Genomic DNA, 26,811 nt, shown 5'->3' with positions numbered 1-26,811 from the left:
ACTTCAAATGAGGTGAGTACGGTGGCTCTGCTCATTGCTCAACTTTCTGCTGACGAAGTTCTTGGACACACTGACTGGACCTTAGTGCGCACCATGAGGCATTGCGCAGAGCCTGTGGCACCTGCCAGTGGAGAGCTTGGTGCATAATTGTGACAGACTGGAGGTCTCAAGCCAGCACACAAGCAGCCATCTGTGCCACTTATGTCTCTCCCTCTCTTACTCTCCTGCACTGCTTCCCACAAAGTGAACTTTGTTTTTGAGTCCTTGCTGAGGTCCATTCGCCCATAACCTCCCCGCAGAGACGAGCCTAACATGCCTTCGCCGTCAGACTCCAGCAGTGTGGCCTCAGCTTCGGGGTCCAGAGGATGGTCGGACAGCCGCCGGGGCATGTCGGGTCGCGGGCCCGGCGGTGCCCGGCTGCTCCTGTACCTGGGGCTGTGCCATCTGGGCCTGGGGGCTATGGTCCTGGCCTTCTCTTTCACCAGCATGGCCTTCACCTCCTCAGCCCGAGTGAGACAGTCCTGTCCTTTCTGGGCTGGATTCTTTGTAAGTATGAAACTAAATTACAACAACATGAGAATGTAACAACATACTAGTGAGTGTGTTTGTGTTGTATGTTTCCAGGTGGTGGCATCAGGGGTAGTTGGGATCATCTCTTGGAGGAGACCTCTCACTCTGGTGGTAGGTCATTTTGAACGTCTTCTTCTGATAACAATTGGAGTTATAGGTGTGAAACTATGTGCAACAAAGGGAAATGAAATGTTATCATTAGTATTATTCATTAAGTGTAATTGTCAGACTCTCCCATTGAGATTAAAAACCTCTCATTCATGAGGTGACACTTAAAAACCATTTTCTCTGCTCTGTACAAGCATAAGGAACAGACAGTAAGAACAAGTCCAAAGACTGTAAACTATGATTACCAGAACCTTTTGGCAAGGTAAAGGTACAAAGATAATAAAGAAGCAAAACAAACACTCAAATATCCATCTTCACTCTATCCAGGCACCAAACCCACCACTGATTAGTGTCTGCTTCCTGTCAGGCGGTGAGCTAATCAGTTAAATCCCTGGGTGTCGTCTTTGTTGGGAAAAAGAAAACTCTGCATCCTCTCTGCCCTTCATGGCACAAGTTTCAACACTCTTGTCCTAAATCAGACCTTGCCCCCCCTGTTGTTCTTCCACAGGTGTCACTGTTCATGCTGTTGTCTGCAGTGTGTGTGATCCTCAGTCTGGCCGGTTCAATGCTCTCCTGTCAGAATGCACAGATGGTCAAGTCTATGCTCACTTGCCAGGTACACAAATTATGCAGGTGTTGTCTTCTCCCTCATCTTCTAGCCAGATGCACAAGGAATGTGCCAGAAATATTGTAGTTATGACCTGAAGCAACATGTTGGCAGATCCATGTCTTATATTAACCCACTGTGTATTGATATGTGTGCAGGTGGAGAACGGCCTGTGTGTGTGTTGCGCACCCACTCACTCCTGCTCCATCACAGAGGAGGAAACTCTGGTCCTCTACCTGAATGCTGACTGCCATTCAGTCAGACATCAGCTAAAGGTGGGTGGGATGTGTCTCCTCTAGACCGAACACCCAAATGTCTCTTTTTAGTCTGTGGTTTGTTGTGTGATGTTGATTCATCTGAATATCTTTGCAGGACCTATTGTTCAGTGCATGCGGTCTCAGCATTCTCTCCACCATCATCTGCACCCTGTCCACTGTGACCTGCAGTATCCACATCTTCTCCTTGGACCTTGTGCACTTGGTGAGCGCCAACAAAGCTTTTTCACTCTAATGGTTTGATGAAGAACTAAAGTGTATGTGTATATGTGATATTGATGGTTCTCCTGTTCTTCCTGCCTAGCTCGCCCCCCATCGTTCTCGTTCCGTCAACCCAGAATGCACAACTCCCCAGGACGCCTTCTTGACCAACATGATGGACTTTGAGGAGTTTGTTCCACCCATCCCTCCTCCCCCTTACTATCCACCTGAGTATACCTGCAGCTCTGAGACAGACGCCCAGAGGTAACGCAAACACACGGCACGTCACGCATCGCACAGACTGTTCAAGAAGGCGGCTGACAGCTCTGTGTTAATGTGCAGCATCACCTATAATGGTTCCATGGAGAGTCCTGTTCCTCTTTACCCCACTGACTGCCCCCCTCCTTATGAAGCCGTGATGGGACAGAGAGCTGCCAGCCAGGTGAGCATATACTACCCGTGCATGTGTGTGTGTGTATGAGAGAGAGAGAAAGTGTGTGTGGTGTTCCCGGGGTTGATTCTTGTCCATTCTGCCTGTCAAGGCTACGGTGTTTGATGCCCACGGCGCTGAGCTGTCTGGAGAGAGAGCAACATCTACAGCCTTCAGTGGGGAAGGTGAGACGCCACCAGTCAAAAGGACACTTTGCTTGTGTCTCTCCTCTGGCAAAACTTTCTGAAATGAAAGACTTTGAGATAAGCAGAGTTGTGTTTTCATTGTTAAGGATTTGCATTCTCTTCCTCTTAGTGTCCATGGACAGTGGCTCTCTGTTGATGTCAGAGATTGTGGACATCCCTGATGACTCCTCCCCCTCTGAGGACTCCTGTCTGATGGAGGTTGGAGTGAGGAACCAGGGAGAGAGGTGCAGTAGCATCAGTGGTGATGGGGGGGATATGGGAGACTTCAGCTATCGTGGGTCCCAATGTCAGACACCAGAGAGTCCCTTGGCAGGAGGACCGCGAGCGAGGCGCTTCCTCAGGGGAGAGAGATCCAACTCCTGCTCTTCACCAAGCACAGCTACCCCCACCTACAGGTGAGAGGCAACGTTCACACACACACACACACACACACACATACACGTAAACATGTGCTACAGTAGATGTAACATATTAAGGAAACTGTTTCCAAACGAAACAGACAAACAGAAGTATATCTTCGTCTCCAGGTCTCCGGTGTTGCATCGTCAGGTCATGCTGGCTCGTAGTTGCTCCCAGCTGGAAACTATAGGGGGCTCCACCTCTCAACAGGGGTCCTCCATCCCAGAAATTCGAGTTCGCCCATCCACTCCTGCACACCGAGGACCTGGCCCAACCTCCTCTGCTCCTCTCATGTCATCCTCCTCACTCGCCAGTGAGCCTGGAGGTCAAGGCAACGGGTTGCCCCTCCCACGTCAACCCCTGTACCTACGACGAAGGGCCGGCAGGCCTGAAAAAGACGGAGAGACCTTACGGAGAGATAGCGACGGACTCTTACGCCTTGTCCGGTCGCATAGTGAGCCGGGGCTCGGCTCCTCCACTGACACGGGTACGCACAGCATGTCACAACATGAACATGCAGCACATCACTGTGTCCATGATGTCATGATGTCAGGTTTGATGCTCATGTCTGTCGTATCTTCTCCTCTCAAGTTGACTTTGGTTCTGCAGACAGTAAGGATGGTTGTCAGACCTCCACAGACACAGGTAAGAGACTATTTTGAAAGAACTTTCAAGACTTTAAAGAACTGCCAATATGTACATACAGTGTCTGTCTTTTCAATACAGGCTGTCCAATAAGAGCCACAGCATCAGAAACATATATTAGATGGATGACATATAATAGTTGCTGCTGATTGAAATGCATGATGGATGGTGTGGTTCCCTTGTTTCTTGTCTCCGTCTCTCTCAGGGCCGTCCTCTGAGGCGTGTCTCTTGCCCCCCATCACTTTGCCTCAAGCTGCAGCTTTGCCCAGGAAAGAAAATCTGAAATCAGCAGCCACAGGGGTGCAGGTCCCATCTAAACCTCCCCCCTCCTCACCACTGCGTTTACCTAAAGACTGCCACCGTTCCCTAGGAGACCTGAAGGTAACTATCAAAATTGTTTATGAATGTACAGTAATAGTGATTCTGACACCAAGCTTGAGCATTGTTTCCTATTCGGTCTTCCCCTTTTGTTTACCTGATCTCCTTTCAGGTGACTCGAGTCCTGGTGGCTCGCTTCCTGCAGCGCTCCAAACGTAACCTAGCGCCCCCCTCTGAGCTGTTTGGGAGCACAGGACAGGGACCCAAGAAAAGGGGAGGAGCTGAGGGGACTGCCACCAACCATCTACCGTTGGATCAAGTAGGACACTTATGATTTTACAGATATATTAAGTCAGCTTTGAATTTGATGTGTTGTGGTGCTGATATGGGACACATTGGTCTGAAGCTCTTTGACTAATATGTTTTTGATGAAATCATTTTCAGATGTTGCATAATCCTTGGGGGACTAACCGAGGACATCCCAACCATCAAACCCATTACCCTCATCACCGAGGCCACCACCATTCCCATAGCGACAGTCGGCACAACCGGCACTACAGCAGCCACACCCCAGAGGGGATTCACCTGCGTAGCTGTGGAGATTTAAGCTCCTCTTCCTCAGCATCTCTACGGGGATTACTGATGCCTCATCCACCGCATGGGTCATCGGGAGCTCTCTACTCAGAGTCGGCACTGTGAGGAGGACAGGAGAGAGAGAGAGGGGGAAGGATGGTGGAGAGAACAGAAGGGAGGCAGGGATAAGAGGGAAATGAATGATTAATGACAAAGAAAGAGCAAAGCAGGATTTAGCTGGTGGCACTTCTCGTGGAGACATTTTGTTCCAAGATGATGAAAGTCCCTCCTCTTTCTCTTAGTCACCTTTATTTCCTCAAGCCAACTGGCCTTATTCAGTGGTGCTCTTTTTCATTCTGAACATCAACCCCGAGCTCACTCTCATTCCACTGTACTCAGCAGCAGTTACGTCGCCACTGGATGCTTATTTCTGGCTAGAGTGATTTCTCTTCTCGCTGAAATCATCAATCAGGTCAAGTATTGGTCAACTGCAGCCTGCCAGAAGCTTCCTCTCTGCTGTAATCTCCTCTCAGTCCACCTCTACGCCGGTCTGGACACAAAAACACTATCCTAAAGACTGGAGACACTTCTAGCATTTATGCTACAATATCCACACATATTATGGGTTGCAATATGCTTCTTGCCCTTTTGTACATTGTTTGCTATTCATCCAGAGGATTGCTCAGGTGATGTGACCATGGGAGCCCTTCTTTTGTCTTCCATCGATAAAAGCAGCATCTTAACAGATTATTCATATATTTAGCTGAACAATGTAAGATAAACAGATTAGACTGTACATGTGGATCATGACCACATTCCCACACGCACACATATACACACACATACACACGGTTGCTACTATTTGTTTTCTTTTGTGCAGTTCAGATGACCTTGTTCTTTATGCTTCTCCACCTCCACATTGGCCTTCAAAAAAGCCAGCATTTGTAACACTGACACCAATACACACCAGACACACACTCAGCTGATGAATGGCGTTCTTTTAGGAAAGCCCCTGGATGCTAATGGTTTGATTTGATATTTGCATGTTTTGCTACATCCTCCCTGACGCCTCTACAGCGGGAGCTTTGTGCATTAGATCCTGACCGGCTGTGTAACTAACTATTGTGTCCTCTGAATGTCTTTATCTGCATGTTTTGACAATGTTTCTTACTTTTTTCTTGCACCCAAATTACTTATGAAAGTAGCCATTTGAAATGTGTTTGTATTATCGGATAGCTGAGCAGGAAGGTCAGAGACACAGATATGCAGTGTTCCCAGAACATTCTTCCAAACTGCTCTAAATATGACTCTTTGTGTCCTAATTTGATTGACTTTGAAGTTGCTTAAAGAGTGTACAGGCAAATCTATCTGCGATCGCACCTAAAGCAACATGATACTGTAAGATATAGAGGTGTAAATTGCACTCTGGCTCTGATCACATGAAGAGTCTCTTGCAATAAATGTACAGATATATTTGCTAAGAGGTCGGACATCAGATTATATGCTTTTGGGTGTTTGTTTGGACTTAATAGCGGTCTTGGATGACGGCTCTTGGAGTTTATCAATCAATGTGTTTGCACAATGTCTGTAAATCTGGATGTTTGTTTTTCTTTGGAAAGTAATTTTTGGTGTGCTCACTATGTGATGATATGGAGTCCATATCAGTGAAGGCACATTCTGATTTAGACTCATATCTATATAACTAATTAAAAAAAAAAAAAGAATCACACATACACACATAGCCTGCACACAGACACAGGCGCACTCATACACTCCCTTATTAAGGCACTGAGCAGTGTTTCTACCTCTTGTCTTGCATATGAAAACATTATTTATTTGAGGAAATGTATATCTGTATGGCAGGCTTAGCAGGATGAAGCCTTGAAACCTGAATAATAAATGTATCTACATATGACACCTATTCCAGATTTTAAATGCAGTGTCAATGGAAAAACTTTTAATGCAAGTTGTGTATTTCAACATATTAAATAAATTATACATAACAAGTCTGTGTCACCGTGTTGACATGTTACACACGCCGTGGACCTTTGAATGTGCTTTTCCACAATTACTCTTCAATCTTTTGCTCTTTTTGTGTTTATCTCCACGTCATTAACTCTAAATAACTGAGGCGCTTTTAAACTCCGCCCTCTTTGTGATCCTATTGGCCAGCGAGGATGAAAGCCCATCCTGGTACGATACGTCTGGCCAATGAGCGCGATCGATGTCAAATGGAGTCTTCCGAAGCCCCGCCCACACTCACCCCTTCGCAAGGCATGTTGGGAAAGTTAGTCCAGTGGCTTTGTAATAAAACGGACAGCAGCGCGGTTATAAACTACAATCTGCGCATCCCGGGTTTTGGTTCCGGCCACCGGCGCTAGTTTGACAGAAAGATTTTAAGAAAACAAATAGAAGAAAAGTAATTATTCTGTGAGACTCTCATCTGTTCGAGAAGACACATTTATCATGGTAAGAATATTAAAATACCTCTTTAAAGGAAGTAGTTGTAGGTAGGAACCAAAGCAGGCTGATGCACTGCAAAGGTAACCTGGCAGGAAATAACAGTGTTTCCCTTCACCGCCGCTTGACCATGATGGAGCTCGACCCGCTGCTTTACTGCATATAGCGTTGTGTAGTTTGAACAGCTGGGATTTCGACCCTTTGAGCTGCTTGAGAATGAAATGCTTGTTGAGTTTGCTCACTCGAGCCCCGAAGCTAATCCGGATCGCGGGTCTGGCAGTGTCTCCGCTCAGATCACCCCATGTTTCCCCGCTGTACACCTCTTCTTCTATACAGGGAGACGCCACGACCAACCACAAAGCCTCGTTGCTGTCGGACCCGCAGCTATTTGAAGCTCAGTTTGAGGAGCTGGTGACGGAGCTGACACAGGGGGACATCAGTGATCCTGTGCTTGATGACGCCATGAACAGGCTCAGAGAGGTACAGGATGTTTGATCGCCTCCACCAACCTCCTATCTCTTTCTGACAAGTGCCGATCACTGTGTCGCTTCAGGGTGTTTGTCTTTGCATGGTTTCATTACAGGTTTTGCTGTACAATACTCCAGGAGGGAAAAGGAACCGGGGCCTGTCTGTGATTGGCTCCTTGCGGGAGCTCGTCCCGCCCACCCGGCTCGCCCAGGACGCGGTGCAGAAAGCTCTACTGGCGGGCTGGTGCATCGAACTGGTGAGGGGCGGGGCGGGCATGTGCTGTACCTATGTGCTGTACCTATGTGCTGTACCTGTGTGCTGTACCTGTGTGCTGTACCTGTGTGCTGTACCTGTGTGCTGCCATGGAAGCTTTGGGTGTAATCTTGCAGAACACTAGTGAGCATAATGAAACTGAAAGGCTGTCTCAGGGTTAACATGGTCCTTCTCTGATAGTATTTGTTAGAGTTAGAGTTTCATGTGTCAACGGGACAGTAGTACAGACATAATCCTTGACAAATACCCTGAAACACTGCATTGTAACCGGTTCTGTTTCTGTTCATTTTAGCTGCAAGCATTTTTCCTTGTGGCTGACGACATGATGGATGCCTCTGTTACTCGGAGAGGACAGCCCTGTTGGTACAAGAAAGTGAGGCTTCATATAATTCAGAAAAAGAGACTGCATTATTTTGCACTCCATCTGTAGTTTTAAGTCCCTTCTGTTTGTCTTTCAGGATGGCATCGGTCTGTTTGCCATCAATGATTCATTTCTCCTGGAGGGGTCAATCTACAGGATACTCCGTAGGCATTGCAGGGACCAGCCATATTATGTCAACCTACTGGAGCTGTTCACTGAGGTACTGTTAAATCTTGACTTTAGTACACACGCACACACACACACACACACACACACACACACACACACACACACACACACACACACACACACAGGGTTCTCACTGTATCTTTATGTTTCAGACTTCCTTCCAGACCGAGCTGGGCCAAGCTCTGGACCTCATGACTGCCCCCCCTGGTCAGATTGACCTGAACAGATTCACCATGGAGAGGTAAGAAGGAAGAAGGCAAAGAGATTTTTTTAACTTAGAATATAATGAGAATATTGGACAAAAAGCACCTTATCAGACTTGTATTTGCTGAGAAATGAGCTGCTGCTAAAACAAGTGCACATATAGACTCTTCTTCTCTTCGCTCTCCTCCTTCGTCCCACAACATGTGAATTTCTCCGTTGAGGGATGAATAAAGGAATATCTTTTCTTATCTCATCTTCTTCTCCTTCTTCTCTCAGGTATACAGCTATTGTAAAATACAAGACTGCCTTCTACTCCTTTTACCTTCCAGTAGCAGCTGCAATGTACATGGTGAGTGTTTCTGTGCTACACCTGAACACAACATTTAGGAAGTGAGTGTAATGGAAAGGTTGCATATTTTTGACCTGTATGCTGTGTTGGCAGGGAAATAAAGTCCTCCTCTGAAATGTTATTCTCATTTTATTATTCATACTATTGTTCCCACTTTCATCTCAGTTGTACTATTCAACACATTTTATTTATTACATTGAGTGTTTCCGATTTATTTATTTCTTGTAGGCTGGAATTGTGAGTGAAGAGGAACACAAAAATGCCAAGCATATCTTACTAGAGATGGGAGAGTTCTTCCAAATACAGGTAATTTAGTTCACACATGCATTATTTGTCATTTTCTTATTAACTTGCTGCCCACAGTGAAGAATATGTGGCCAAGTAGGCAATATGTAACAGAATATAATCAATCTCTGATGGGCCAGGATGACTACCTGGACTGCTACGGTGACCCTGCTGTGACCGGGAAGATTGGCACAGACATTCAGGATAACAAGTGCAGCTGGCTGGTGGTGACGGCGCTGGAAAACATGACCCCAGAGCAGAGGGCGGAGCTAGAGGTGACGCTTCATAGCACAACTCTTACTACAATAGTACTGTGAACGTGCTGAGAGTGTGTGTCTGCAACCTGTGTATAGAGTCTTGTGCAAGGATCCTGTTCCTCAAACATACTGAGATAAAACTTATTTCAAAGCGTAAACGATATCACTCTGTACAATCAAAGGGTGGTCATGGTGGAACTGGTGACCCTTCAACCTTGGCCTCCTGTGACAAGTGTTGCAACCACACGCCTGTCAAGTTGAGACTTTGCCTACATTAACAAATGTTAATTTTCACTTTTACTCCCCCAGACCTGTTACGGACGCCATGATGAAGCCAGCGTGGAAAAGGTCAAAGCGCTGTACAACACGCTGCAGCTGCCCACGCTCTATCAAACCTATGAAGAAGAGAGCTACCAGCGGCTACAGAAACTCATCGCCCGTCACGCCCAAAACCTCCCGCATCAAGTGTTCCTCAACTTTGCCAAAAAAATATACAAGAGAAACAAATGAGAGAAATGTGATCTGAAGTGACTTTTTATGAACAGCATCCTATCGATTTAGTTACGTTTAGCTGCTCTGCTTCTCTTTTGACTTTTATAAGCCGCACAGCTCAACACCTTTTAGTATTTTTAAAGCGGCTCTGACTCCATAAAAGTGAACTGGGGATGTGTGGAAATGTTGGATTCGTGCTGGTAAATGTTATAAAGTAGTCTGTCTTTTTTCTCTCTAAGTATTTATTGAAGTTGGTGCATTGTTGACTGTTTAATTGTGCCACTCATGAATCCAGCTGATTCAATAAGAATGGCTTTGGTTGCCTTGTTTCGCTTCCGTATTGCGCCACCTTGAGGCATGCATGGTATCATGAAGATGCAAGAAACTTTGACGTCATGTTGTTTTGATTAGACAAAAATATTTTAAACCAGGTGAAATTAAACCCTTTATATTTTATATACTGTATTTGCTGTAAAGTCTACAAACTGTATAAAAAATAAATACAATTGAGATCAAGAGAGCTCCATTTCTTTTTAATTTTGTTTGCTCATTGGTCTTTGTACCCTACGTGTAAATAAATGCACAAATTCTGGTAATTATTCAAGACGACGGAAACGTCATGAAGCTAGCGAGGGCTGTTGTTTGGTTGTGATTTGTGTGTGTGTGTGTTTTTGCGTGTGTGTTTTTGCGTGTGTGTTGACGTCGCTTTGGTGGATGCTCGCGAGAACACCGACGCTGTGGCTGTTACCATCGCAGGGAGATTCTCGTTCACACGGACTGGGATGTGAGAGAGGAGACGATCCGATGGCCTCCTTCATCCATCTTCACCTCAATCCGACCGTGAGTTCATGGCTGTCCGTGCTTGTTTATTGATTCTCTTGTCATATTGCGTTGTTTTTAAACACATCTGCACGGGTCAGTCTCATCTGCATATTTACATCCAAACCACAGGCGGACCGACAAACACGCAACGCCGCGACAAACACCGACATTCCTTCAGCGCTTTATAGTTGGAGCCCGTAAATGGTCGTTTCCCATATATTGCGTGTTATATGTGAGTTCTAACGGGGCGCAGGGGCCTAGATATGAGGACGATGCGGCTTGGTAACCCCCCTCCCTTCCCATCCTCCATCCTCCCCATCTCCATCGGCCATAGGATCAATACATGCACGGCACTGAGCGCCGGATGGCCGGATTACACACGACACGGGGCTGTTTTTGTTTCCTCAAATTGGTTTGAAATGGCCATTACCGACAGAAGCACCTCCGTGATTGATATTCTCTGCTGGTGTGAAGGGCATCTGTGAGCAGTAGCCTTCTGTGGATGAGCTCTGAGGATGAGCTTCTGGATTGCTGCCTGAGTGTTTCATGCTCCACCTGAATGTGCGTTAATCTGTGGATATGGGTTTTGATGTCATTTATTCTGATGTACACCTGCTCCCTTCATGTCACTTTGTGAGGATGGAGTGGCACAGATGGAGCCAGCCTGACCGTGTATGACTAACATGACTCAGTGAAGGAGGACATCATAGGCAAGATAATGAGAGTTGTGAGTGACAGTTACTAGGCTGTAAATCAGCAGATTATTATAGAGATAAAGGGAACAGATTGAAGATATTTGTTGTATATGTGATTGGGCATTTGATGACCAATGTAAAAATCTACAACAGACGGTTTGGTTGCTTATGCTGTGCAGAAACTGCATCCAAAATGAAGGCAAATTTGCTGAATACATCGAAGGAAGCTATTAATCTAATTGGAACATTGCAGATCTATATTGTTTCAGGATTACATTTCATTCCAAGTCATTTCCACATGCTCTAATTACAACATTATTCTTCCCCTTTTAGCTGCTGACATGTCATGTATGTTTGGAAGAGGAATGTGCTTTTATAGTAATACTGAGAGGTTCAGCAGACAACAGACAGTATGTGTTTGTTCCACTGTTCCTTACTCCCAGGACTGTGATAAGTATAAAGCAGAAAGCTCAGAGGCAGCTGAGCTTTAATGAGTAATGCAGACTGTGGGTGTAATTTGAACTATGTAGACTGATTTAAAAATGTGTTGAACAAAGAGATGTTCTCTGATGAGTCAAGCCTAGTCTTCTCACTGCGTGTCTTCTTTGATGTTGCAGGGTCTTGGGAGTTGAGCCAAGATGTGATCGGCACCGCGAGTCACAGTTTGGATCTATCCAGCCTTCAGAACCATTGTTTCTATAGCAACAATATTATCTGAGCATCCAAAGACACCCCAAATCCAAAATGCAGTCGTCTAGCTGCTCCTCACAGCCTTCAAGGCCACGCCGCTTCAACACAACCAGACGGACAACTGAGACAAAGTCTAAAGGTCCAGGGTTTCAGAGGGAGGATAAGAATATGAACACAATTGGCACTTCTTCACCACGCCGGGTAACCAAAGGCCCTTCTGCACCTGTCAGGACCAGGATGGGTGTTCAGCCTCGAGCTCCACTGGGAGTCCAGTCCAGGCTGGGTTTACAAAAACAGGCTCCTACCACATCCAGCTTAGCTAAAGCCAAACCCAAGAGTGCTCGTGCATCTGCAGCTTCCAAAATTGCACCTCCCCCTGCACCTGCACCTGTTCCTGCTGCTCCCTCTGTTCTCCCCCTTGACCCCAATTGCAATGAGCCAAACCTCCCATGCCTGTGTTGTGATGGCCGTTCCCCACAGGACAACAACAGCATGTTCAACCACAACCACAACAACAACAACACCATCTCTTTCAGACGGCAACTTCTGCTTCAGCCTCCGTCACCACTTACCCTGAAACAGGATGGGAAAGGAGCCAAGGAACCTCAGCCTCCCTCAAAACCACATCTGAAGCCCTCTGCCTGCCCTGTTGCCAGTCCAGAAGACATAGAGAAGGATACAGATACAGAACAACACATTGATGTTGACAACAAGACAAAGGTAAAGGTAGGGGAAGATGAAGACGAAGAAGAGAGCAGTGCGGATATTGATATTGCTGCAGATGTTGACAAAGATGAAGATGAGGTTGCTAATGCTAATGGCGACGATGATGATGACGACGATGATGAAGATGATGACACCTTGGTCCCCTCATGCTGTGACGGTCCCCCCTCCCTCTTGGAGCTCTCACTCTCCTCTTCTACATCCTCATCCTCCACGTCCATCAGCTCCTGCTCTGACCTGGAGTCAGACTGTGGGGATCAGTCTGCCTCCATGTGCTCTTCCCACGACCAAGATGACCTGTCCGCTTTCCCATCCTTGAAAGATCGATCACTTCCTCAAGCTGCTGAATGCCAGCCTCCCACGCGTTCACCCCCATCTCTGCCCCTAAGCCACAATCCCTTCTTGGTAACATCACACACCTCCTGCTCTCCAGATGAGGGCTACCCATCTGCCCTTGACTCCCCGTCTCCTGACTACTTTGGAGTAAAAGAAGACATGGGACATTTAGACTCGGAGGTTACCAAACTAGGCTTGCTTGACTTCTTGGAGTCAGTAGGGGAGTTTGGTAAAATGGAACGCTTTAGCCAGGTGATCCAAGTGGCTCGCTGGGATCTGGAGGGGGAGCAACATTGGGATGTGTTGAGGGATCGGTTAGACCACCTGGACCGCTTAGAGAAAGTGAACAGGGAAGTGAAACTGGCTTACTTTGCCAGACTCCACGAGAAGGGGTTGGATCTGAATCTCGAAGAGCAGGACCTTTCAGATGTTTTGGATGAAATGGGAAATATTGACATTCCTTGGAAGCTCTATAAAAGCCACGATGGAATGATGAGAGAGTCTCAGGAGTTTTCCGATGCTGGGGTTGACCTCACTGCTCCATCAGATTGTGATGATCCTCTTGCTCCAGATTCCCTTACCCCTTCTCCCGCTGAGCCGCCCCCTAGACCCCCCAAACCTCCAGCTCGTCATGCCAGTGTGAGCTCTGACCTCCACACCTACATCAACATCAGCAGGGAGACCACCTCAATTGCTGTCTCCACCTCTCCCACCTTGTCTACCTTTTCCCCTAACTCCTCGTCCCCGACTTTCACTACTTTCAGGTGCGAGAAACCCCTTCCTCCATCTCCCCCCTCTATTCCTCCTCTCCCTGCGTCAAAGCCCATCCCTTATCTCACCCTCTATACCACTCCTTCTCCGCCTCCATCCATCCCTGCCTCAATTCCTCCCATTCCTCCCCCTCGAAGGCGACACCTTGCTAGGAAAGAAGCGAAGAGGCTCGCCGCTCTCCAGGCCGACCAGGAAAAGACTCCCTTTTCCCTCCCGCCCCCCACCACTCGCCCCCCACCATTACCACCTCCACCTGTTATCTCATTCTCTTCTTCCACATCTCCCCCTACCATACCACCTCCACCTTCCCTGCCTCCTCCGCCCTCCTTCCATGCGTTGGATGTTGAAATCCGTAAGCTCTTGATGCTCGCTGGGTTGACACAGGCTGAGCTCCTTAAACTTAGCCCTGAGCTCGGCGTCTGTGTTGGGGGGTTAGACGATGACGGAGAAGGCGCAAGTCTGACCCGACCCAAGGCCGTGGAGCTGCATGAGTACAGGCAGAAGGACAACAGGGAGCATGAAAAGGATTTTGACTCAGACATGATAGACAGAGATGGATGGAGCTGCAGAGGCAAGCTGGACTGGGATGGAAGGATGGATGTACTTGGAGAGGCTGAAGAAGGAAAAAAGATAGAAGAGAGCATGAACACCCAGAGAACCACTTCATTTACTCAGATGGCAAGGAGAAGGAAGAGGAATAGCCCTCTAAGTTCTGAACCTTACTACATCACCGATTTTAGCAATACTTGTGAGACTAATGTGAAGAACACAAGCTTTGAATCTTTCCATTATCCCTCTGAGTTACCAGGCACACCACCTCCTCCCCCTCCCCCCCGCCCTTTACCCCCAATCCCTCCCTCCGTGCCACCTATGAAAGTCAGCACTCTCCTGGCCAATTCTGCTCAGCCTGAGCGATTTGATTGGCTCATCGCTTTCACACCTGACAACAACGCTACATCACGGCCTCCACCCCTGGAAATGAGAAGATCTCAGATGGAAACCCCAAAGAAGGTCACTTCAACAGGGTCATCTTCAGGATTAGGTCCAAAGGTCACAACCTTCAAAGAGATGCGTTTCCGCAATAAGAGCTCCTCCCCCCAAACTAAAGTGATTACTGATCCAGATCCTGACCCCTCTGTCATTACCCCGGATCCAGACATATTATACAACTTAAAGTGGAGGAGAGAGAAGGCAGGCACTGATGGCAACCAATGGGAGTACACCTCTCAGGCCCAGGCTATATTCATGCAGCCTCCTCCGGCCCTCACCTCCATGGCTGCCCTGAAGGAAATGCTCCGGAGAGCTGATGAGCAATGTGGAAAACCGGTGCTATGCCACTCACAGAAGATTGGCTGTTCAGTCAGTGACAACAGCCTGTGGACAACAGGCGGAGAGTGGAAAAGTGAAGACGTTAAGAGGGAAGAAAGGGAAGAGAGGGAAGAGAGGGAAGGGAAGGAGGGAGAAGTGGAAGAAGAGGCTGAGGTGAGAGGTCGAGCTGATGGAGAAAGGACTCTGGAATCGAGATCTACAGGTGAGTATGATGTTTGATGGTGAATGTGATAATAAAAGAGGCAGTTGAATTTGATTTTGATGACGCATGCATTGGAGAAAATAAACACATCAAAGTATCTCAGTGTTACTTGGACCGCACAGCAAATCTGGAACGGGCAGATGACAGGGAGTGGCAGATGGAGGGAAAGTCTGCTCCTTTACTTCCTCAGAGAAGCACAAGTCATATTCTTGGACTGTACAATTGTAGGAATGTAAATGTATGGAAATGATATATGACATGAAAGAGAAATAGGGTAAAAGAGATGGGAAAGGGTGATATAATGGAGAAAAGATGAGGAGGAACAAACAGAGGGTGAGTTCAGATGGAGGAAGGTGATGTCAGCTGGAAATGGTACGTGACAGAGGGTGAGAGGTTGAGGCATACAGGGGCAGGGAGTGAAGGTAATGCAGGGAGAAGGGAGAGGTTGGAACCTTTCCAGCCAGTATTTCCTGCTTATGGGAGCGTGATGTCATCACCGCCTTATATTCAATTATTCATCCACTCCTCAGACCAACGGGAGGGGGTAATGTAGTGCCCACTCAGCTCTCTGCATCTCTACTGTAGTCTCCATCTTTCCCTCTTCACTTCCCCCTCTAAATTAATTTCATGCTTTCTCTTTCCTCCTTGCCTACATGTGTTTTCAAGCTTCATCACCTTTTCCATTTGCTTTACTTGTTTAAATCTCTTCAGCCTGGGATGCTTGTTTGTCTTTCCGCTCTCCTCATCCCTCATCCCTCATCCTCCCCTCCCATAGATAGATAGCGCAGATCAAGTTACTTATCTCATACGGTCCTGTGGTACAGAGCAATTTAGGGTCAGATTGCCAATGTTCAGACAGAATTAGGGCCAGTGCTCCTTTTAAATGGATCAGCCTCTTCCAGAGCTAAATGGCTCCCAGTGCTCCTAGTTTATAAGGACATAATCTATAATGTACACAGTATTATTCTTATTACACAAACTGAATAAAAGATTGAGTAATGGGCCCTAAAATGAGTGGATTTTACAGCAAACTCAAAAGACATCAGCTGGTTGGAAATAGGCTTGTATACCTTTAAGAGTTTAGGGGGCGGATCTTACTTCAACAGCCAATTACAGAGAGCCAGTGTCACAAACATAGGAAGTAACATGTGTAGGTTTCACTTCAGCTCAAGTCAAACTAAGGTATGGTTGCTTTTTAGTTCTTTTTGTTGCCCATAGCTTAGCAGTCTGTCACAGGTATTTAAGTGTTGATTCAGATGTTGCTGCCAGAGTCTGAATCTGGAGCCAAACAGACTCTGATTAAGCAGGAACGGACAGAACTCTGCCATCAGGCGACTGACTCAGCATTACACTGTTCTCTGGACTGCTGGAGTGGGGGGAGGGAGGGAGGGGAGGGAGAGGAAAGATGGGAGGGGGAGGGGGGGGGGAGAAGTAAAAACATAGGCAGGCCAGAGGGAGAGGAGAGGAGAGGAAGAATGTGATCCAGAGGTGGTGCAGCAGCAGCGTTCACTGCAGTGTGGTTTCTGCTTCATATTCATTAGTCTCAATGTAAATATAGGAGAGAGTCCAACCTTCACTACACTTTTTCTGATTGATGAGGGCACTTCAATCACATTTCCACCATAAATACAGGAGGCGACGGACAGTTTTAGTGTTCCTAATGTGCATATGTGAGACTGCGTAGTAATTATTCTTTTATGGTTTCCAGTCTGTCCAACCCAAAAGCCGCAGTTATCGCTCTTCATAAATCAGCTCCATGACTGTCAATGTGTAACTGTTAATCCAAATGTCTGAAATACTGTTGAAATACTGCATTTACTGCATGTTGTTGCATAATGACAGTTTCTGCTGGAGTACACTCATGAATGTGCATTTTTCTCTGGACAGACACTAACATTTTCTGCATCTCTCTCTCCTTCCCATTTATTTGTCACATTTTTACTCTCTTTCTTCCTCGTTTTCCTCACCTTTCACCTCTCACCTGTTGTTTCCGTTGTTTATCCATGCTTTCACCTTGCTTGTGTGCCTGCCTCTCCATTCTGACTCCAATATCTCACCATATTGACCTCTCTTACCCATATAAAAATATAGTTTCCTCACCCCCGCTGTCCCTTGCCCGCTCCTCACAACCCTACTTCCTCCACACTGCCGCCCCTTCTTTTCGCCCAGGCTACTGTAATTCCCACCCGCTTACAGGCCCCAGGCCCCACAAACATGTAGGCAGGGAGTCCACAGATAAACACTGGACCCCACAGTGGGCCAGGGCTGATTCCAACACTGATCTAAGTCCTGAGTTTACCTATGAATCCCTGGCTGATATTATTGAAGACACGCCTCACTCTTTTGGAAATAAATGTAAGCAGAATATAGACTCTGCATACCAAGAGATCAGTGATTCCAAAACCAAAGAACACCTGGACTCTGACTCTGTCGTTAATTTTTACTCCGATTCAGAGAAGCACACAAACACACACAAGCTCAATGAGTCACACACACCTGTGAGTGGCACCGCAGAAGCACCAGGCTGCACCACCCCCTATAAGAACATTGACACCATGATGACATACTCAAACCTACTGAGTACTCAGGACTCACTGTACACAAGCAGCACAGACAAACATACACATTCACATTCGGCGTCTCATACGGACCACAACAGCAACAAGATTAGGACATCCAAAGCACTTCCTCCTCTCCCAACCTACTTTCTCTACCACCCCAAAAACTGCCCTCTGCACAGGGGGGCCCCTCCCCGCCTCTCCCCTATCGGAGCGCTCTCTCCTCCCCAGCGCTCTGGTGCGCCCCCTCCAGGGGTGGCAGATTCCTGCCTCAACTCCCCGCTTTTCCCCCGCTCACACACCTTACCTGCCCTGGCTGCTCCCCTCTACTATCCCAACCTGTACCCTCCTATACCGCCCAGGGCACCCCCCCTGCCCCCAAAACTCTACCAGGCTCCTCTGCAGCCACGCGTGCCGAGTAAGATTTCTCTCTCTCCTCTCTCCCTGCATCTTACACTCTCTGTCTGACATCTTGCTTGCATGTACGTCTAACTGTTGTTGTGTCTTGTCATATATGTCTCTATTCTCTGACTCGTGTGATATTTTCCTCACTCTTTAACCCGGGGGATTTGCAGATTTGAAGGCGTTTGTTAACTGTAGCTGTGTTGTGCAGAAAGAGGCAGCTCATCTGATTCGTCTCACCTACACCTGTCCTTTCAAATCTGTAAAGAGCCCTCAAAGGGTAACAGCTGCTTGTGTCGGAGGGTGTCAGTGCAGTCACTCTCAACACTCTCTTACTCTCTTACACTGTCTCTGTTTTTGTGTCCGTCTGACTGATCTGTTGTCGTGTTGTTTTTATTACCTTATATTTTTGCATGGTGTGTAAATTGGACACGTACATTTCATGCAGAGCACAACCGGATGATGTCAATATAAACGTGTACAAGCATTCAATCCTGCTTTTTATGTGTATGTTTGCATTTATATAGCTAATTTATATGAATAAATATATTTAAAAGTCACACTGGACAGGTCTGCCTTTTGCACATGTTGTGTCCGACTTGGAGGATGTGGTAGCCTTTACAATCCTATTTGTAAGTAAACCTGAGTGTGTATGAGCGTGCCAGTGTAATGCGAGTTGAGGTTAATGCATGGGATCCTGTCTGTCCCTGATTTATACAATAATAGTCTTTACCGATGCAGGTGTGGAAAGGTCACCGCAGTGCACCAGTGTTTACCGTACGTGTGTACTTGTGTAGCTGCAGTAACACCATCTGCTTCTCCCTGCTTACTCCAGTGCTTCTCATTGCTTAATTGCTCCTACTAATAATTCTTTAGTTGTGGTATTTAAAGCTATTGTGATTGTTTTTCTCCTGTTGTGTGGTTCTGTAATCGGCTGTACGTCTTCTCTTACTGTCACTCTCAGCTGTTCGCAGCGTCTCCTTCGCTGGCTCCGTACAGAGGGAAGAGACGTCCTGGATGGGCGAAGGTGTGAATCATCCGATGAGAGGTGTCGGCCTGTCCTCTCTGTGTCTGCAGGAAAAGAAAGGTGTGTGTTTTTGCAGACGTGCGTGTCCTGCTAATACTGCTGGGAATTGTTGTTTGTCTTTGACATCTGCAGCTTTCAATGTTTAATGTGCACTTTTGTTTTTGTCCTCCAGCTCTGGTCAGTGCAGTCAGTGTGGCAGTGGACGCCATCTTGGCCCAGTTCAGTTCCTCTCGGACCGTAGTTCAGAAGGTCAGTCACTGATGAATCCCACTTGGCCATTTGAGCGGCTGAGTTTAGTGTTTGTTTGATTCATTTTGAGAGATTTACAAAAATCAGTGGTCACCCTTTTGAGAGTCGTCCAATCCTTCCGGTTGACAAACATGTTACAGCTTTGTGTTCTCAACACAGAAAGAAAGCAGATTGATTATTATTATTATTTTATATTAGATTTTTTTCCTAAAATGTCCAAAAGAAATATTTGTGTGTATGTAGATCAAACTGCAGATTAGCTGCATGGAGGAGGTGAGAGTGAAGAGTGAAGGTAAAATCTGGAGTTACAATCGAGCATTGAATTTCAGAAATGCTATCAGAAGCATGAACTAATATTCTGAACCTTATAGCCTCCACTCCATCCTTCAATAATACACAGTATATAGTTCTGAATGGAAACATAATGAATGGAAACAGAATTGATATGTGTCTGATAGAGATGCTGTTTGCAAGGTAAGCAGAGGGAAGGATGGTTTCTGAGTTTTGCACTCTACTATACGTCACCTTTCATGGTGTATTAGCAGTCTGGATATAGAAGGAAGTCCATGGTGAAAACTGAATTCATTGCTTACCTTTGAATCCCTTTCCCTCCTTTCCTTCTCATTCTGACTCTCGATATTTTGTTTTATCTCTCCTCAGTCTTTCTCCATTAACAAGGTACTAGATTATCTTAGATGACCTAAACTCTCAGTCAGCACAATTTCATTAGTACTACTAACTCCATCTACCACCCACCAAAATCACATCAAACCAACCCTGTGTTTGTCTCACCCCTTCTATGTGTCCCGTTTCCTTCCCTCTCTTACCCGAGTCACCGTCTTGCATCAATTCTTCTCTCTCCTAACATCACTGCACATCTTCCTCTTTGTATCCCACTTTCCCACAATCCTCCTCTCCTCTCCTCTCCTCTCCTCTCCTCTCCTCTCCTCTCCTCTCCACTCCTCTCCTCCCCTCCCCTCTCCTCTCCTCTCTTCTCCCCAGGCCTTATCAGGAGACAGCAGCATCAATCCATCTCTGGGCCGCCTGGTGCTGCAGTGTCTCTGCCCCGCCCTGCACAGCTTGCTGTCTGATGGCCTAAAGCCCCACCAGAGTGACCTGATTGCAGGCAGGAGGCCAAATTCAGCCTGGGCTTTGGTCCAGGCCTCTACCAGGTCAGGTAGGTACCACTAAGAGCTTCTGAAGCTTATATGAAAAATTAGATATTGAGCTTTATGGGTTTTATTTCTTAGTCCTGGTTTTCATCACTTGCTCGTTTTCCCACAATTCCATTTAATACAAGTTGGACTTAGGCTCTGAAAAATGCTGAGTAGTGTCAGAGTGGAAGAAGCTATTGATTGGCCATTATGTGCCAAAGCTTCAGTGCATTTTGTACTCACTTCTGTAATTTTCTCTCTTGGTATTCTCTTTCCCTCTCTTCATTTGTATTTCCTCCTCATCACCTCCTCCTGTTTTTCAAGGGCTTAAAACTCACGCCCTGTACAACCTACAAGTGAGAGTTGGCGAGTTGCCTCAGCTCAAGCAGAGCAAGCACAGGTTCAATGCTTTCCTGCTGGGCCTACTCAAGTAAGTTTGCCTCGTATTTCTCCCTGGTAGCACAAAAGCCTGAACGGCTGCTCAAGCAGCAGTTCAAAGATGTGACTTGATTCCTGTGTCTTTTTCCCTTTTGTAGCACCAAGCTCCTTTATCTCTGGCTGACTCACCTTCAGTCTTGCAGTGGTGAGTTTTTGTCACTTTCAGCTAATTGTATGTATAAGTATTCAATAGTATGAATAATAACTGATTTGTCTTTCTCAGATGTTTTGGAGACGTATTACCGTCCTTCCTCTTTCATGCGTCTGTCGTCGACCTCCTGCCAGGACCTGTTTGAGGAGCTGCTCCTCCTGTTGCAGCCTCTCACCCTGCTGACCTTTAACCTCGACCTGCTCTTCCAGCACCACCATTTAGAGGCAGACAGTCACAGCCCAGAGATCCCCAGTCCACCATGTCAAGATGTAGGATTTCACTCATCACCCAGGGGATCTCTCTCCAACAATCAGCGCAGCAGCTATCTTGAAAGCCTCTCAGAAGTGGACTTTGGAAAAGCAGAACATCAGGCAGCTAATGGGAGTCCAAAATCTCCACCCTTGGCCAATCAGTCGAACGGAGGGTCAGGGGAGTCATTCAATAGCAACGCAGCACCTGTAAAGTCTTCGATCAGCATCGGACAGACCAGTCCACAGCTCTTGTGGGTGCAGGAGAAGGAAATTGGAGAGTTACCACTTCCTAGTATTGAGGAGGAAAGCCTTGCCCAGCAGGCGGGACAGGTAGCTGCTTGGGGGGTTTTCATTAGTTGTAGACACATAGACACACACAGAATGTATGAATAAACTAAGCGGACATGTTTTTGTTTTTTTGAAATCGTAGGCGATCCAACAGGGTTGGGGAGCTGTGATACGCTGGGGAGGCAGACTGAGCCAGAACCTGGCTGAGATGAGCCAAAAAAGGGAGGAGATAAATCGGGATGCTTCAGATCTCCAAGCACAGGCAGGAAGTGACTATGCTCAGGTCAGCAGTGGTGCTCAAGCCCAGGTTCCTTGGGGTTTTGGGCGACTCTTTGGAGCCTCTAAGAGCCCCAGTAGCCCATCAGGTCCCACACCACCAACCAGGTTAGTTGTATTTGCTTACACTCCTATAATAGGGGTTTTGTTTTAACACTACAGCTGCTGGATTATATATGTTCAGAGCTCAAGATAAGTCTGGGATATCAGCCACTGTGTTTGTTTGGAATCTCTCTGCTCACTGCATGAATTCGGCACATGGATGTAACCTCACCGTGTGTCTTTCTACATTCGTCTCTCTGTCTGTCTATCCAGGCGTCCCTCTCAGTGGTTGGCTCCTGGTGTCACAGCTCTGACCCGAATGGTGAGCAGCAGCTCCACCCCGATAATAAGGAGAACCGCGGCGCCCCAGGGTGAAAATGAGCCGGAGCCAGAGAGCGAGGTCGAGACGCTGGAGATGAAGGACAAACCCAGACCACTCAGGTACGACATACACACAGAAAAGGTGCTGGCTATATGGAATGTGTGTTTGTAGTAAAGCATCCTCATCCACTGCCGCCCCAACTGGACCAGTGCCGCCCCAGTGGTTTGCTGTGTAAACGTAAAGATTAGACTCTTAAGAAATGATACTAATTGGCTCCAGAGTTCAGAGACAAACCAGGAGATGTATCACATTATGCTACTATGTTTTGGAAAAATAAATCAATGGTCTGAGAAATTCGAAAAGCTTTCATTATGGCATCATCATGTTTGGACGATGATGCCAAATCTCCTTGTGTATCTTTGGAGTACATGTAAACATGCAGGCTGAGCAGCTGTGTGCTGTCTGTCCCCAGGTCGGTACGCATGCTGTGTGACTACACTGGAACAGGGTCGCAGCTCAGCTTCGCTAAGGGGGAGGAGCTTGTGGTTTTAGGAGGCGTTGACCAAGACTGGATTCGCTGTCGTCAGGGGGACAGGGATGGGCTGATACCTATTGGCTACACCTCCCTCATCATGTGACTTCGGCGCCGTAAATGCTGCACTAAATCCACGAAAAATTATTGTGTTTTAGATAAATATTGAGAGGTTACGTTAAGGCTCCACTACTCTGAAAGGGATATTTCACTGCAGCATGTTTGAGTGAGAATTGCAGTGCACAACACCATCTGCTCTGTTTTATTTGCATCAGGAGCAGACTGCATCCATTTACTCATTATGAACATAAGGGAGTTTTTGTCCCATCAGTCCATCTAGTGTGGTAGCATTAACTTAATGGATTTCAGCAGCAGGAATAGAGCAGATGGTGTGAAATAATGACTCAAGACAAATTTAGACCACATCCACCTTATGTTTGAACTTGGGGTGAAGTATCCCTTTAAATGCTCTTCCTTCCCCCGTCTGCCTTCCTGGTGAGCTGCTGATCTGAAAATAAGGGAATTCTGTGAGATCGACGCCTGTCCTGGTAAAGACCATCCAGGTGTTTTCATATCAGCATCTGCCATTTGGAATGCACGATTGCCGGCTGTCAAGCGGAGGAAGAGGAGGTAGAGTACTGGGCCGTAGCTCCTGTTGCATACTGCGTAGTAATGTAGTGAACTGTAGCTGTGTAGATCTGTGTTCTATTGACCATTCTCCCCTTTTGACCTCTCACCATTATTGCCTGGTCCATGTGTGTTTGACATGTTTCTGCTATTATATTTGACTGTATAAATATACATATAAAAAAATCTATATACAGTACATAGGTGTATAAATTGAGATTGATATTCCCATTATAGATAAGAGATAGATGAACAAGAGAAAGCAGGCAGTGACTCAAAATCAGCAGACGCATTGAGGAAGTGGATGAATACAAATGAATGGATTAACACATTGTCGCTCTCCTTAGTCCTTCCAAACCTTCCATACACACACATCCAGTGGCTGTTGTACATGCAAACAGAAAGGACATATGTTTATTTAACGGAATCTAAATATCTTCCTCCTGTGTGCTTTATGTATCACCATTGACATTATACCCTACAATTATTCCTGACCTTCATTATTATTACCGTACCTTTTAACCAATGTATGCATTGTAATGTGCTCTGAATGCTCTGAATGAATGCAGGAAAATATCTATATATGCCACAGAAAACATAGAGGCAAACTTAATATCACACAACAGTTTGTTTGAACTGCTGTAGCAATCTGTAGCTGATCTTTCTACTCATCCAAAACCCTCACCAGGCAGACATGACTTAAGGTGGAGCCTCACAAAACTATGCTCAGCTCTTGTTCAAGGCTATCTGAACTTTAACGGTAATGCAGTAAGAAAATAAAGCCCCAGTTAATGTCATTCATAATGCTACTGTAAAGTCTGTAGGTTTGGTGGCTGGTCCTCACCTTGCACCTCAGCGTTTGTATCGACCTGAACCCTTCCTGCCATGTTTGCTTATCATAATCATTGTTATTAATGATGGTGGTAGTGGTGGAAGTGATATATGGATTCTAATGTTGCTCATAGGAAATACATTGCTTTGTGTCATATATTTATTAATTAGATTTGGTATTGATGACTATGCATATGAGTGAGCAAATGTACTGGGAGCCCTTAGTTTGTTATACAAATCCATGGTTTTGATTTAATGTGCTCATTCAAGTTGACACCTGAAGCCAACCAGAGCCTTGAAATATGGACACTAATGTAAACAAACCTGCCTTTAACTGATCGGGCCTCCGATTCATTTGGCAGGGTGGTTCCATGCTCAAGTATTTCTACTGAACGATTAGGCTCTTTTACTGATTGTGGCTTTAGTGTTAGAAGGTTCTATCTGATCTGTTTTGAGGTACAGGGCTTTAAGGTTTGGCTATCTGACCTCTGACCCTTTTACCTCATAAGAACATAAAAAAACATCCTTCACTGAGTATGTTTATGTGCTTTACTCATTTTTGACCAAAATGCCTGATAGAACCATGTAACACTGAGGTCATGTCATGTTATTGTGCCATGTAGTGCAATAATAACGTCTCTATGGCAACAGCCCAAAGTGAACTTGAGGTAAACCAGTGCTCATAACCAAATGAGCACCATAAAACTGCGTCCGTGTTGCCATCAAATGGTTAAAATCTAGGTGTTTACAAGAGATGATCTGTCTGCAGTAGTTTAGATAGAGATCAAATATTAATATCACATTCAATTGTATTAATGTTTTTGTTGATTTTGTATATTTTCCAGATATGAGATTATAGTCCAAATGCATTTGTGTGAAAGCTGTTAATTTATTGGATGTGCAATTTATTGATCTTGAGGTTTCAGAAAGGTTAAGCCCTCTATCTGACCCATCTAGTCTCTCTCTGTCTATCTGGGTTATAAATGTGCGTGTGTGTGGGTGTGTGTGTGTGCAGCTATGTGTGTGCGCACATTAGTGGAACTGCACATCCTGCATTTTCGCGTGTTCAGTATGTGTGTGTGTGTGTGTGTGTGTGTGTGTTTGTGTACACTAAAATGCCAGAAAAATAGGTTCAGTCTGTTGCAATCCAGGGAAATAAATCCTCCCTTTGTAAACGCATTCAGGTTCTACTGAAGCTGTGTCGCCCACTTTATAACGCAGCCTCACAAACTGAGTTGAATCAGCACTTCTCTGACACTGAATAATGGGCAAAGGAAAGATTTATTGCGGAGCTGCTGTGTTGCATTAGATTACACAGATGTTCTTTTCTGGTATTTCAGTGGATGTATGTATGTGTTACGAGTTCTCTCTCTCTCTCCCACCCTCTCTTCTCTCTCTCTCTCTCTCTCTCTCTCCCCTTGCTCTCTCTCTGGTGTAACCTGTAGACATCCCCTGTGTCCTGCTATTGCATATAGTTCAGTGCCCCTGTAGTGTCAGTCACTGTCCACCTCCTGCATGTGCTTGTTTGTAAATACACAAAATAAAAATTATCAACCCAATCTGTTCTGCTGTTGGAGTGGTATTGTTTCAGTCAGAGATTCGGCAAGATGCGTTAATATGTGATGAATCGGCCAGAAAGCAACATACAAATATCAGATCAGGCACTGGACATGTTTTCAGACGTGTCTTATTGTAGATTATTCAAGTTATGAGTTGATTTTGATAACAGTAAGTGGAACGGTGGCAAAAGATCCAGGGAAGATGACAGATTCACTGATTTGTAGCATGACAAGATGGGATGTTTTTCTATATTTCCATATGCTGCTGCAGCAATAATACAATACTCTTCAAGCCAACATAACAGGGGACGGCTGGACAAGTTCAGAAAGTGTGGAGAGGAGAAAGAGCCATACGATGTGCTTCCAACACCAAACAGCCTCCGAGTGGATCCATCCTGTCCCTTCTGTTCTCTTCCAGCCACCCACACATCTTGGCAGGCTTTAAGCTTTTAGGACACTAGAATTCAAGCCCTCTGGAGACATCGTGGGTGAAGAAGAAGGGTGCTGACTTGCTGATAACGAGCCCAACCTTCTGCTACTGCTAACTTCAAAGCCATCAAGTACGTGCTCACACAATGGATAATAATGTCTCATCCCATGTTTATTGAACCTCAATGCAAAAAAACAAGATTATCAACATGGGACTATCAATATGGGCAATTTGGTCTGAGTCCTGATTGGGATCTGGATCTGGCAGAATAAAAAATGATATATATGAATATGCTCGGACAGGCGCTCACATTAATGAAATAGCTGTCCAGTAACAAATGGGGCCAGAAAAATATTGTTTGCATTAGAGTCCTTTCTTTCTCCATTATATTATTAGAACGACACATTAAGTGGAGGGCTTATTCAGCCTCGGTTGA

General features: G+C 46.0%; 3 protein-coding genes across 4 annotated transcripts; all 3 read left to right on the top strand.

The window, feature by feature from the left end:
- The first annotated feature begins 312 nt into the window (after window positions 1–312).
- fam189b (family with sequence similarity 189 member B) lies at window positions 313–4,458 on the top strand. The gene is made up of 14 exons (XM_076154787.1): window positions 313–546; window positions 625–681; window positions 1,187–1,294; window positions 1,444–1,560; window positions 1,658–1,765; window positions 1,865–2,025; window positions 2,104–2,203; window positions 2,304–2,376; window positions 2,507–2,792; window positions 2,925–3,283; window positions 3,388–3,441; window positions 3,647–3,822; window positions 3,932–4,078; window positions 4,204–4,458. The coding sequence occupies exons 1-14, from the start codon at window positions 313–315 to the stop codon at window positions 4,456–4,458; spliced, it is 2,235 nt and encodes a 744-aa protein (XP_076010902.1).
- A 2,190-nt stretch (window positions 4,459–6,648) lies between these two features.
- fdps (farnesyl diphosphate synthase (farnesyl pyrophosphate synthetase, dimethylallyltranstransferase, geranyltranstransferase)) lies at window positions 6,649–10,186 on the top strand. 2 transcript variants are annotated; one of them, XM_076154859.1, is made up of 10 exons: window positions 6,649–6,801; window positions 7,129–7,272; window positions 7,376–7,516; window positions 7,826–7,906; window positions 7,992–8,114; window positions 8,236–8,324; window positions 8,564–8,636; window positions 8,865–8,942; window positions 9,062–9,196; window positions 9,488–10,186. In XM_076154859.1, exons 1-10 carry the CDS (start codon window positions 6,799–6,801, stop codon window positions 9,686–9,688), a joined length of 1,068 nt encoding a protein of 355 aa, XP_076010974.1. In that variant the 5' UTR covers window positions 6,649–6,798; the 3' UTR covers window positions 9,689–10,186. The 2 variants fall into 2 exon arrangements, with proteins under 2 accessions (XP_076010974.1, XP_076010973.1); XM_076154858.1 differs by lacking the exon at window positions 6,649–6,801 and having other exon boundaries at window positions 6,815–7,272.
- A 1,928-nt stretch (window positions 10,187–12,114) lies between these two features.
- Window positions 12,115–25,945, top strand: rusc1 (RUN and SH3 domain containing 1). The gene is made up of 10 exons (XM_076154639.1): window positions 12,115–15,238; window positions 19,163–19,246; window positions 19,398–19,474; window positions 20,477–20,651; window positions 20,953–21,058; window positions 21,165–21,211; window positions 21,290–21,798; window positions 21,899–22,140; window positions 22,348–22,515; window positions 22,869–25,945. Exons 1-10 carry the CDS (start codon window positions 12,115–12,117, stop codon window positions 23,032–23,034), a joined length of 4,698 nt encoding a protein of 1,565 aa, XP_076010754.1. The 3' UTR covers window positions 23,035–25,945.
- The last annotated feature ends 866 nt before the right edge of the window (window positions 25,946–26,811 follow it).

This window comes from Genypterus blacodes, unplaced genomic scaffold (genome assembly GCF_046128005.1).
Source record: "Genypterus blacodes isolate CSIRO-AG114 ecotype Tasmania unplaced genomic scaffold, CSIRO-AGI_Gbla_v1 ptg000063l_1, whole genome shotgun sequence".
NCBI lineage: Eukaryota > Metazoa > Chordata > Actinopteri > Ophidiiformes > Ophidiidae > Genypterus > Genypterus blacodes.
The sequence above is the reverse complement of the archived record's forward strand: the minus strand, read 5'-3'. Positions and strand labels throughout refer to the sequence as shown.